This window comes from Nematolebias whitei, chromosome 3 (assembly GCF_014905685.2).
Source record: "Nematolebias whitei isolate Nwh7 chromosome 3, NemWhi1, whole genome shotgun sequence".
Lineage (NCBI taxonomy): Eukaryota > Metazoa > Chordata > Actinopteri > Cyprinodontiformes > Rivulidae > Nematolebias > Nematolebias whitei.
The window spans coordinates 42,618,101-42,632,379 of record NC_056500.1 but is presented as its reverse complement, the minus strand read 5'-3'; the positions used below and the strand labels follow the sequence as shown (position 1 = coordinate 42,632,379).

The 14,279-nt window shown below is 39.3% G+C and overlaps 1 protein-coding gene across 1 annotated transcript in view; it reads left to right on the top strand.

Moving 5' to 3' along the window:
* Positions 1-14,279, top strand: part of si:dkey-92j12.5 (multiple PDZ domain protein) — a 74,152-nt gene that overhangs the window by 29,593 nt on the left and 30,280 nt on the right. The window contains exons 18-20 of the mRNA XM_037674348.1: positions 347-517; positions 6,943-7,066; positions 11,030-11,228. Coding sequence (XP_037530276.1) covers positions 347-517; positions 6,943-7,066; positions 11,030-11,228 — 494 coding nt within the window. The remainder of the gene's footprint in view (positions 1-346; positions 518-6,942; positions 7,067-11,029; positions 11,229-14,279) is intronic.

The window sequence follows — 14,279 nt, the reverse complement described above, 5'->3', positions numbered from 1 at the left end:
ACAAAAGGTATTGTATTACTTCTTTTTGTTTTGCACTGTGGCTTGGTAACGAGGACGAGAGGCTCCAGTTACAGGCCTTGTGAATTTTTAATGCAGCCGGTATACGAAGACAATCCTCGACCACACTACAGATGGAGACAGACGGAGAGTTCAGGGTGTCTAATTTACAGTCACCTTCTGAAGCCTGTTTATATTAGTGTGAATTTGCAGGGCTTTTTTTTAATTTTTTTTTATTTTTTTTGGTTCACTTTTAAGCCATCCAGGCAATCTTGGGCAGGATTTCTGTAGTTATTTTATTACTCATTTTTATTGTCAACAATTCAATACTGGAATATTGTACCCTCAGCTGGAGCTGTGTGGTGGCTTGACGCCCATCGCTGAGAGGAGTGCAAGGGCCTCGACCGATGACGCAGACAGCCAGACCCAGGCCAGCCTGCTAGCTGCAGCAGCTGAGGTGCATTTCAACACAACAACTTGGAACTCGGAGGACAACAGCTTCAGCCAGCCACGCTACACGGTATGTTGTACAGAATAAGTTTAGTGCCAGCATTTCTGTTGTTTGGTGGAACAAAGGCACAGTGGTAAGAACTGTTGCCTCATAGCAAGACCGTGATAGGACTGCCTGCCTGGGGCCTTTCTGTGTGGAGTTTGCATCTTCAACCCACTGTACAGCGGTGCTTGAAAGTTTGTGAACTCTTTATAATTATCTATATTTCTGCATAAACATCATCAGATTTTCACACAAGTCCTAAAAATAAATAATTAGAACCCAGTTAAAAATGAAACATAAACATTATTTAAGAAACTGAAAGTTAAACTAGAACTTCTTTTTCAGAAACAGATCCTGTCTAACCCTGAATGCTAGGAAACGCCTTGTATCTGTGACTTTCCTTCCCTCCATTGATTACGGTGACATTATTTACATGAACGCTCCTACAAGAACCCTGCAGATGTTGGATGCTGTCTATCATGGTGCACTAAGATTCATAACTGGCTGTGATTATCGTACCCACCACTGCACCCAGTATTCACTGGTTAACTGGACATCATTAACTTCACGCAGACTCTCTCACTGGTACATTTTCATCTTTAAATCTCTTCTTGGTCTGCTGCCTTCATACATCTCCTCCTACTTGTCTCTGCGTGAGTGCAGCTACGGAGTGCGCTCTCAGGACATTATTACCTGCAGTGTTCCCTCAGTGAGGACTGAACTAGGCAAAAGGGCCTTCTCCTACTCCGCTCCTGTTTCCTGGAATATCTTAAAAAAATATTTGAAGCTCTCGACCTTGACCTCTCTAAGTGTCTTTAAGAATCTGCTGGACTCCTGGCAGGGTCCAATGCAGACATGTTCCTGTTTTTAGTTTTCTACATTCGCCTTAGAATCTAGCTGTTTTTTGTTACCTTTTCCTTTTAGCCATCCTATTTGTTAAAAAACAAACAACAAAAAAACTGCAGTATCTTTTTATAACTGTTTATTGTTGTTACTGTTGTCCATTGTTGTCATCTTTCTTTGTTGAAATCAGGTCTCTCTTGTAAATGAGTCCTCGAGGCTCAATGGGATTACCTGTCTAAATAAAGGTTGAATAAATAAAGGTTGAATGAATTATACTTGGTCATTTATTTATTGAGTAAAATTATCCAAAATTACATATTTATGAGTGGTAAAAGTATGTGAACCTCTAGGATTAGCAGTTCATTTGAAGGTGAAATTAGATTCAGGTGTTTTCAGTCAATGGGATGATGATCAGGTGTGAGGGGGCACCCTGTTTGATTTAAAGAACAGGATCTATCAGTCTGCTCTTTACATCATGTTTGTGGAAGTGGATCATGGCAGGAACAAAGAAAATTTCTGAGGAGCTCAGAAAAAGAGCTGACGCTCCTCAGGCTGGAAAAGTTTACAAACCATCTCCAAAGAGTTTGGACTCCCCCAATCCAGGAGTGGTGAACCATCAAAGATCACTCCAAGAACAAGGTGTGTAATAGTCAGCAAGGTCACAAGGGACCCCAGGGTAACTTCTAACAACAGAAGGTCTCTCTCACATCGACTAATGTTGATGTTCATGAGTCCACCATCAGGAGAACTCTGAACAATGGTTCATGGCAGGTTGAAGGAGGAAGACACTGCTCTCCAAAAAGAACATGGCTGCTCATCTGCAGTTTGACAAAGATCATGTGGACAAACCAGAAGACTGTTGGAAGAAGGTTTTGTGGATGGATGAGACCAAAATAAAACTTTTTGGTTTAAATGAAAAGAGTTTTGTTTGGAGAAAAACTGCATTCCTGCATTCCTGCATAAGAACCTTATCCCATCTGTGAAACATGTTGGTCATAGTATCATGGTTTGGGCCCGTCTTACTGCCTCTGGGCCAGGATGGTTCACCACCATTGATGGAACAATGAATTCTGAATTATATTGGACAATTCTAAAGGAAAATGTCAGAACATCTGTCCATGAAGTGAATCTCAAGAGAAGGTGGGTCATGCAGCGACACAATGACCCTAAACACCCAAGTGGCTCTACCAAAGAATGTTCAAGAAGAATAAAGTTCATGTTTTGGAGTGGCCAAGTCAAAATCCTGACCTTAATCCACATGCTGTGGAAGGACCTGAAGAGTGCAGGTAATGTGAGGAAACCCACCAACATCCAGAGTTGAAGCTGTTCTGTACAGAGGAATGGATACAATTCTTCAAGCTGGTGATACGGACTGATCCACAGTTACCAGAAACATTTAGTTGTAGTTATTTCTGCACAGGGGGGTCACAGCAGATACTGAAAGCAAAGGTTCACATACTTTTACCACTCACAAATATGTAATATTGGATCATTTTCATCAATAAATAAATAACCAAGTATAATTTTTTTTAGTTTCATTTGTTGAACTGGGTTCTCTTTATCTACTTGTAGGACTTGTGTGAAAATCTGATGAAGTTTTAGGTCAAATTTATGCAGAAATATAGAAAATTCTAAAGGGTTCACAAACATTCATGCATCACTGTACATGTAGGTTTTCTCCGGGTACTCCAGTTTCCTCCCACATACCAAAACATGCATGTTAGACTGATTGGTAACTCTAAATTGTCTCTAGGTGAGAGTGAGAGAGTGAATGGTTGTTTGTCTTGTTTGTCTCTTTGTTCCTGTGATGGTCTGGAAACCTGTCCAGTGTGCACCTCGCCTTTTGCATCGCCTCTAAAGTTCAATTCAATTCAGTTTATTTATATAGTGCCAAATCACAGTACCACAACCTTATACAGTAATTCTGAAGCTGCGGGTTTGAGCCCAGATTCCACGAGGATGGCATGTGATGTAAAACCTTTGGCATATTTCTCATGCAGGTTTGCTCATTATGGCAACCCCCAGAGAGGGGAGCAGCTGAAAAAAAAAAAAAACAAGAATAAACTGCAACATCTGAGCTTATAATAATCTATTTTGATGCTCATTTAATTATAACCGGACAGCATGACAGCTTGGTGTTTAGCACTGCTGCCTCACAGCAAGAAAGCCCTGGATTCAATGCCCGCTTGGACCTGGGGTCTTTCTGAGTGGAGTTTGCATGTACTCTTGTTTGAATGGTTTTTCTCCGGGAACTATGGTTTCCTCCCAAAGTCCAAAAGCATTCATGTAAGGCGCTGATCACGCAGACTGGTGCATTTAGCAACCTCTGAACCATTGGTATGGTCTATCTATGGTCAGTGCACATACATTTAGAGAGCCACTAGACCTGCCTGAAGGAGGATTTTTGACTCCGTCACCTTCCTTTATGTTTATGACTGATGTGACGGCTGATAAAATACTGTACTACTGTAACTTTCTGACCTAACTTCACTTGAATTTCTGGGACTCTTTGTTTCCTGAACTCTAGATGAACATCCTCTGTTGTTATTAAATCATGCCCTATCACCTTTTATATTTTCTGTAAATGAGATTTTGTCTGAATGCTTTAGACTCAGCAGGAAACATCTTTGCACTGACAGCTTTGATAAAACTGCAGTCGTTTAATTCGTGCACCATTTCTTGTTGTCTTGTAACCCTGAGGTTCTGTGGGTAGCCTTTTTAGCTGCTCTGAAGGAGATTACCATGTCAGTGCCTGTTCTCTTCATTCACGTTCTGTAAAGTGGAGCTAAAAGACGGCTGTATCGATATCACAGTGCCGAGTACAGAGAAAGTGCTCGGTGTCAACGATTTAAATTGTGGCTGCAACTCAGTCTAAGTCAGGCAAACCTTTTGTACTCGCTGTCGCTTAATTGCCATTAATTTTACCTTCAATGAAAAGTGCTTATTGCTTGCACTGACATACAGTCTACCACAAGGACATAAAGTTCTCTCTCATAGAAGTGTTCTCATCAAAGGCAGCCATGTTGCAAAATTAGCTTTAGAATTTCATTGCTGCTTGAACGTCCTGATACACTTCAAAATTCTACAAATTTACGTATTGACCTTTTATTTTGTTAAGTGCCAAGGGAGACGTGAAAAAAGCTACCTTACTCCATGTTATTACATTTTAGAATAACTCCTAAGGCCTTTGCTTTTGTAGTGCTTTTAAACTTTTTTGTAAGGCCACAGAGCCACAGCACAGCAGAGGGAAACCTTGAGAAAATGTCAAAAACTTTTCTTCGTAGGGTGTTTAAAGCTGAGTATTTTGTAAAAGGTTGGAAGAATTGTTCTAGACACTTAAAGTTCATCCTACGAGTTAAGAACCTGATTGATTTTTAGTGTTGCAATAACTTATGTCTATAAAATCCACACATAGACTCCTTAAAGGACAGTTTTTATACATAAAACAAGGGTCTGCTGCTGGAAAGTAATGGATCGTGGATGGAGGATAAATCCAAATAAAGGAGACAAGAAAAAAAAAAGAAGCAGGATAGAAAAGGTTTAATAAACTTACTCCGACCTGACTCTAACAGAAAACACAAGAGTTGCAGTGGAAATGGTTTACATTGAATTTATACTTTTTAAATTCAAAACATCTTACTCTAAACATATCTGTTCCAGATAGTTCTTTCAATGACCTACAATTGAATAAAATGCTTTAATTTTTTACCATTTTTATGAGCTAACAGCTAGTACAAGCTTGGCCAAGACCAAACTGGACTTCTGCTTAATGATAACACAACACATGATTCATGAGAATACTATTTTATAATTCTTCATGTGTCAGTTTTGCTTTTCATGGTTTTCTTGGAGAAATTTTATATTATTCCTGCCAGAAGTGACGCTCCAGAACTGCTACAGCTAGCTGCTACTGCTATTCGTGCATATGGTTAGCCATAGCATTTATGTAAACAACTGTAATGCAAATATGTCAGGGACATATAAAGGCTAATAATAATAGGGAAATCAGTTTTGTTTGGTGCCTCCTCAGATTGAAGAAGTCCTTTGGATGAAGGATGAAACATCTCAGCAAAAATAAGGAACCGTCCAGATGACCTGACTGAACATTGTTGGATTTTATACCTGGATTACTGAGCATGAACTTTGGTGTTTTGAACTAATAAAATAGTGTTTGCTTGAGATGTTGCAGCATTTTACATTGGTCCTGGAGTTAGTGCAGATGAATGCAATAATGTTGGATCAGAGTGTCACCAGATATAATCCTCGAGGCATCAGACAAACACAGAATGGTGCTAATTAGAATAAACAATGGCAGTAAGGGAGAGTTCATTTGCAGTTTGAGAAGAATGAGAGAGAACAAACGAGTTGGTTCTAACTAGAGATAGTAGCTTATCTTTGGTGTCATTATTTTCCCAGCACCAATCTAAAACATTTGCTATTACATATTACATTTTACAAAAAAAAACAAAAAAAAAAACGGGTGGATTGTCACTGCAAACATGAACATTAACCTTATGCCAAAACATTAGCTGGTAAGCCATCTGTCATAATAGAAAATAAGATTTTTAATGCACAATTCCTGTCTCTGTCAAGGTGGATTTATCACTGCCTACTAACCTTTGGTGCCCTGGTCACGTATGTCCTCCTAATGCTGATGTAGACAAACGACAGGAGCGGACCACTATCTACCATCAATCTCACCCAATTACTGCTACGTCTACATCTCAGCTCCATCAAATCTAAGAGTACATAATCCTCTCAGCTAAAATGATCTCCACACATGGTCATGTTTACTAATACTTGAAGCTTCAGTGAAGCATCACCAACACAAAATGCCTCCAGTCAGGATGCTAACTCTATTAGCTCTTTTAGGTCAGAAAAGCTGGAGCTTTGGTGGCCGGAAATACAGGAGTTTGTACAACCTGCCATATTGATGAAGATCAACCAACCAACTAAAGTAGACTCAAATTCAACAACCAACAAAGCCAAGAAAATGTCTTAGGAGGCTTATCTTTTATGGTGAATTTCTGCATTCATGGTATGAACTATATTAGTTAACAGCATTTCAGGGTCAATGTATCAATAAGCTTTGTTCCAGTTTTCCATATTGTATGCTGAATCTGGTGGCTGACCTGCTTTCAGTCAGGCCCACCTGGAAACCCTGGCTGTGCCACATGTAGTAGCCTAAAACGATCTAAACCCCAACACATTTGGTTCCAAAACAAAAGCACTGCAAACATCGTGAAGATTAAAATGTGGGTTTGTGTGCAGAATTATTTATGATTTCTGATTTTCTGCTGACCTTGTTATGATAACCTACGGTGTGATGTGGCCCGTGGGCCAGGAAATGCCCAGGTCTGGTCTACAGGTGCATAAAGGATCTATCAGTGTTTTCTTGACTGTCATGGTATTTTTTTTCCTTCTTAGTGAATTCAAATCCTTTGAATGATTACACTGTTTGAATCCATAAAAAGCTATATTCACTGACTAGTGACATCATGATGATGTCAGTGTATGACCTCAGAGCTGCAGCATGATTATAAACTCATGTTTTGGTGGTCCCCCTTCTGTCATGCATTCACTCCTGCTTCTTCTTGTCTCTTTCGTAGGAAAACCAGCTGCGGTATCGCTGCAGTGCAATGGAGGATGACAATGTGCAGCAAGCTCCTCCTCTGCCTCCTCGCACAAGCTTTGAGAAGACAATCACTGTTGTCCGGGGCAACCGTAGCCTTGGTATGTTCTCCGTCTTTCTCATGGTGATGATGTCTTGGTGTGTGTACATCGCAGGCATGGCCATTATGACGCTAATAGGAGGTGGTGATGAAGACTGCCCTGAAGAGGAGTGGTGACATGTCCTCATACCTGAGCGATGATATACATGTGTGTCTGTGCGTGTGTTTGGGCGAGGAACAAATACAAGGGTGAAGAAAGGGTTAAGGAAATAATTTAAAATATCTAGAAGTCATGTGAAAACCCATAATATATGTAAAGTCGTCAAAATATGTTTTATTTTCCACTCTTGTAAGAAGTTGTTTTAACTGCGAGTCCAGTGTTCTGGTGGTGGAACATGGCAGGAAAACAGAAGGGTGGAAGCCTCCTGCACTTTTATCTAAAGACAGTATGCAAAGCATAAGAAAAACAAACATTTGTATTCTGGTCACATGCCACCTATGTGTGTGTGTGGGGTGGGGGGTGAAATTAAGTAAATGTTTGTGGTAGAGAAAATCAAGGTCACAGCAATAACTGCATTCTTTGATTTCATCTGTTTAAGGGTTCAGGTTATTGTGCTGAGGGGCTTAATGAAGCAACGTCTTCTGGAACTCCAGATGTTTAGGGCTTCACATATTTCCTTTTCATGTTTTGTTGATTTTGTGTTAACAACTTTAATCTAAATTAAAACCGTCAGTAATAGTAGCATGCAAAAGTTTGGGCACTTATGATCAAAGTATTGCAGATGACTTCGTTGTCAAATACCATTTTGTTGAATATAAGGTCCTTGCTTCTTTTTAAAAATGTTTTCCACAATAATAACAAATAAAATTGGAAGCTTATTACTGCCACCCCAGCCAGAATAAAATAAATCTATGTTATGTAATAATGTGAAAAATACCGTGTTCTAACAATACAATTATTCACATTCTTGCAAAACAGTTTAATGTCATCAAATATATAGTATATATATTGTATAGTACAGTATATTATAGTGTATAGTATATATATCATGCATGCAGTATATAGTATATTGTCCTAAAGTGATGGCTTACTCTTTAAATATAAAATTGTATTGTTATAGCACAAGAACTGTGTGTTTTAATATGAAAATATTTTCTAAGAACGTAAACAATATCGTTCAGATCATAAACTTTTAAACATATGCGATGACTCCTTTTTGATTTTGCTGGTGCGGCATCAATGGACTTCCATATTTTTGTGCAACAATTGTAAATATTTGCAGCCAGGTTGAACTCTTAATTTTGGTTTGGGTGATTTTTACACATTTTACTGCAAAAGGCTTTAGAATGTGTCAAACAGAGCTTGGATCATTGCAACATAAAGGGTTTGTATTAACAGAGAAGGAGTTGATACTTTTACATGCAGTATAAAAAAATTTACATTTTAGTGGTCAGAATGAGGGAAAGACTTTCTTCTGTTGACCGGTGGCAGTCAGTTATCACACCGATGTGTTTTAAAGTCTTTTAAATTATATAAATAAATATAAAATAAAATATTCTTGCAAGTTATTTTGCAGTTTTTTTTTTCATTTTAATTCCTCAACCAGTTCTACTAGCAAAACCTTCAGTTTTCTTTACTTTGACTTCTACCACACTTTCTAACATCTGTTTCAGTTCAATTTTAATTTCAATTTATTTGTCACTTTATGGAAAACATAAAACAAATAATGTCCCCAGGACGTGTGGCGTGCATGAAATTCCCGTTTTTATTTAAAGGCATTCTCAACTGAGGAATCCTAAACATATATCCGTCTTCTTAAACGTAATATTTGCACCTTCTAGCATTTCTCTATTCTATGAGAGTTCTTTAGCCCCATGAGCTCAGTACAAACTGTAACTTAGAGTCCAGTGAGATTATAGCCGCAAACAGAAACTAAACACAAGCTTTAGAATATGTAGTAGAAATGCAAATATTGAATTTGTTATGTCTGAGCTGTAGAAGCAAATTAAACTGATTGTAATCCACTGGACCTTTAAATTATGACGCCTTCATAAAAAAACATCCATACGTTTTATTTTCCCGTTTTTCCTTTCCACGTCACGGGGGAGCTGGTGCCAGTCTCCAGTGGTCATCGTGTGGGAGGCAGGTTGCGAATCCTAAAACTCATCTGAGCTCACATCACTCGAGAAGCCTTCAGATTGTTTTGATTGACACTCAGTTTGTGAATGTAACTCAGTGTTGTAGAGAAAAGCAAACTTCTTATGGCCATTCTGCCCAAACCTTTGCAGGTCTCCATAGGCGTAATCACAATATGTATCCCAAGTACTTGAAAAACAAGAAAATACCACTTTTTTTTTTTTTTCCATAATTTGTGCTATTTATGACATCTGTATGGTTGAATGTCCAGTTTCTGTGATCATTGTCTGTTTTTACACAACATGGCGGCTTTTAGAGCAGGAGTTAAGAGCAAAGAGTTGTCCTTTTTTTTCTTGCCTTGCCTATTTCCAACATTACAATAAGAAGCCCGTTCAGTCTTCACAGATACTTCCCATGTGTGAACCAGTGGGTGTAAAACTGTCAGTCTTAAAGTCACAGTTCAGCTCTTTTAGAGTGGGGCTTGTGGAAAATACATAAACTATTATAACTTACTGGATACAGATAGCTCACTGAATGATCTCCGTTTGAAGAAATAAAGTTTGATTCTGATTGAATTGATGAGGTCATAATGAGTTTTATGACCAAACTCAATTAAAGTCCAGTCCTAAACATTTTTAGCAGTTGATGGGAATGTTATTTTGCACTTTAGTCACCATCAGTTTTGCGAGAGCAGTGGCAGCATGAGCTAGCTGCAACCTGAGTACTTCCACTGGACTATTTCTGCCAAAACAACTGTAAAACATTATTGACAGCAACATAAATGTTAATAAAACTATGGTTTATACTGCTTTGAAATGTTAAAGATTGGACTTGTATTAAAATGGCGAGCTTGTTATTCCGATCAGAATTCATTTTCATGTAGTGCTCAAAGAGCTCTTTACAACTGATAACATAATAATTGTTCAATACCTTTCCACAAAACCCCATTTTAAAATAACTGAACAATCACTTTAAGTCGTCATAAGAAGAAGCGTTGTTGGGCTCAAAAAACACATAGATTTGATATAAAAATGGACATTTACCGTTTATTCTTTGTAAATGTTCTTTTAGCAGAACTTGTAATAGAATGTGTATTCTAATTCTGTGTCGTAGTCCTTCGGCCTGTTCGAACTTTGAAATATTTTTCATAAAATATTCAGAGTTCCTCTGTTTTTGTTCGGTTTGTCCTTTTTTTTGACGGTGATTGTGTGTCCAGTTTAATGTACTCCAGGCACTATGATTGTATTGCAATTTGAATGTAACAACAAAAACAAAAAACAATAAACTATATAAGTTAAAAAAAAACAACATAAGCACAAAGTCATTTTTTGACCACTCTCAAATTATGTACGACCATAGTGTTGTGGATGTGCATCGGTAGTCCGTAGCCGTGTTGTCCGCCTTAGACCCGACTGTCTAATGCCCCTCTTGGAGGTGTGAATGCGTGTGCATGAGGCGTGCACCCATGTTTGTGAAGACAGATTTACCTGCGTCTGCCTGTTCTCATTAATGAAGTGTTTGTGTAATCCACCTAGTGTCCAAACTGATAATGCCAAAGTCTGGTGTTTGTGTGAAAGGCATGTGTTGCTCCTTCGGTCACCTGTGTCCTCTGCCCTTTGCCGGCGTGAGTGTGTGTGAGTGTGTGTTCAGCTTAGGTAAGTGTGTCTGCGAAGGAGGACGCTGTGCAAATGTCAAGCATGTGTGGCGGTGTTTGTGTGTTAATCTGCCTTGTGTCTGTCTTGATTATGCTAATGATGGTGAGCGTCAGGTGTTTGTTTGGGCGCCTGTCTGTCTGTCTGGCGTGCAGTCAAGGCGCTCGTACCCTCCATTCACTCGTGCCTGTATGTGCTTTGTCTGTGCGTTGTGTGTTTGTGCACGTGTTGGCAGGGATGTCGGTGAGCGCTATCAAGGACGGCACAGGCATGCTGGTCCGGAGCGTGGTCCAAGGGGGCTCTGTTTGCCAGGATGGCAGGCTGGGGGTGGGGGATATCATCCTGGCCATCAATGGAGAGCCCACCTCCAACGTGAGCAGCGCCCAGGCCAGGGCCATGCTGCGCAGACATTCTGTCCTGGGGCCGGAGATGAGGTGAGGAGAGACCCACAGCAGAACATCTGTCTCACAGAGGTTCTGCTTGCAAAAAGAAACTTCCCATCAAAACTCACAAACACCGTTTCCTTATCAAGGAGACACACGGATGTACATCTGAGTCATAACAAGGTTTGGCTGAATAATTGCTCGCAGCAATCTGGGTTCATGGTCGTTAAAGTGTCGAACAATTAAATTCACATCCAGCACAACCAACTTATATTTTTCATCCCAACTAATGATCTGTCATAAAATCAAGTTCGCTGACGTTAATAGTTTAAAGACCGCGCTCGTTCACACAAGTGGGCTCATTTATTTCCGATAATTAAACATCTGCTCAGTTTGAAAATCAACCATCACAAATAAACCATCAGGACTGAGATGAAGCTGTCCGAGCTTAATGTAGCAAAACTTTCCATCCGGATGTCAGGCAGACATGCGCTGCACTTTCCGTGCACGCACTTTTAAATGATACAGAACTACTACAATTACCCTAATGATTTTATCCTACAACAGCTATTTTCAGGTTGGCTGAGTCTGATTAGCTCTGACAAGCAGATTGAAGCGCGTTGACTCCAAATGTTCATCAGTTGTGGGTGTTCTTCCTGTGATTACTTTCTACCAGTTTTGTTCAAATCTCTCACTCCTTCGTGACATATTTTGCTGACAGACTGACAAATAAACACACGCACACACACCGACAGGTGTTATCGCTCATCTTTCATGGTAGCAGGTCATCATTTTTCGCTTATTCATGAACTCTATGTTCGACAAAAAACCTAAATAAATAGATAAAAAACTCCCAAACTGGTGCACAGCAGCAGATGCTTCTCTAACTAACATCTTTTCTCATAATTTTGCCTCTTCATCAATATGTTAGCTAAATGTTCCAGAGTAGACAACAACAAAATTCTTCTCCTTTTATACAAAAAAAATAAGATTTGCTTCAAATCGAATCGTTTATTTAGGATGACCTGACTGCTGATGAACCTCATTGTTCCCTTGACGATCGGACAGGGAGCATGGAGCTTATTAGATGTTTGTGTAAGTTTTGTTCAATATTTAGATGAACTGCCGATGATTTGTTCTTCATCAGAGGTTTTATTTACCGATGCTTATTTACAGTTCTGAGATCTGTTACAGAGATATTAACTCCCACAGCTCTGTTACATCCCATGACAAAAACTAGAACCTTACAATCTGACATTAGTGAATAAAATATTTGTGGCATTTGAATAATTCTGTTTAAGACTTTCAGTTTCCATATCGGCCTATCAGTTATTTAGCACAGGTATAACAACAAAGTCCGTGCTCAATAATCCAGGTATACAATCCAACATTTTTCAGTCAGGTCATCTGGACAGTTTTTTTTTTTTTGTGCTGAAACGTTTTGCCTTCAATCCAGAAGGCTTCATCGGTCAAGGAAACACACAACACAAAACTGATTCTTCCCCAACAGCTTACTCCAAAGTGGAACAAACCAGTTATGTTGGTGCTAAGATGGTGTCTATGGTACGCCCCCTCCTCCATTGCCGGCCCTCTTCCTTATTGACAGTCGTGTCAAACTGTTCACCAGTTTGTCCGGATCGAAGGTGAAACGTTTCAGCACAAAAAAACAAAAAACTGTCCAGATGACCTGACTGAAAAATGTTAGCACAGGTACAATTATCACACATCATGAGCAGTCTTTTCCAACATACTGTAGTTTCAACACATTTTTCAGGAATAACACTAATTTTAAAGGAGCATGGAACGATCCCGAGGGAACAGAAAGAGCCGTGACCTGCAAAAAAAAAGAAGATGTTTCTCCTGGATCTTCAGCACAACCTTGATTTTGACGCTGCTTTGTGTTTGACTGAGACGCTACAGTCATGTTCACATCTGGTGATGGAACCATATATATGACGATATACACACACATATATCACACACACATATGTATATATATATATATATATATATATATATATATATATATATATATATATAAACTTGTTCTAACATTAGCAATTACAGCTGCACATGGAGAATACTTGTTTGGTTGATTGGGGATGTGCTCCACCTCCACCGTTCCTCTGCCCTTCTAAACACCCACTCATTTTTACTCAATCTTTTCCCATCTTCTGTTCTCATGCTTTAAACTCACACACACACACACATCCCTTCCACCATCACACACACACACATACACACACACACACACATACACAACTCTTCAATGGCCTAACCTCCAAAAACACCTTTTTCCTGCTTTGGGAAATATTTCTGAATAATTCATCACTCATCTCACCTTGAACACTGTACTTCAGAATAAAAGAGTGTTTTAAAGAGTCTCTCATGGATACACTGCACACAGAGTGCACACGCAGATGAACAAACACATGCATCCTCTTCAGCTCCCTCCACACGCACACACAAACACACACAGAAACACTCATTTGCAAACGCACACATCCTCCCTCTGCTTTCCTTTGACAGCACTTCAGACAATCGAAGAGCAAGTGGAGGCAGCTGAGCTGCTCTGACAGCCTCAGAGTAAGACACATAGAAGGATGAGGACTTGTCACTATCAAACTGCCTCTTTAAAACAAGACAACATGTCCGCACGGTTCAATCCCAACAGCTCTGTGCACAGGATCTAAATATTAAAGGACTAGCTTGAATACAACAGGAAGCTTTTTAAAACTTTTAGCAGATTTCAGCATTGTGTCCTCTAGTAGTGTCACACTATTGAATGTAGCGAGAAGGGAAGTGGGAAAGGGAAGGAGGGGCTTTAATTATGTCCTTGACATCTTTTATTGACATCACTGCATGAACAGGTCTATAATTATGCAAAACAAAACTTTTATGTCTGCCTAGAATATAAAATGCAACAGATTTGTTTCTTTCTGGAAACTGGCTCTAAATGTTGGTATGAACTTTAAGAGGAATTATAATATTTTAAGAAGATGGCCTTAAAGCTTCTTTTAGTTTTTGTACAATTTGATTTAAAAATCAGCCATCCATATTCACCCACTTCTTCCTTTCCGGGTCACGGGGGTCACCGGTGCA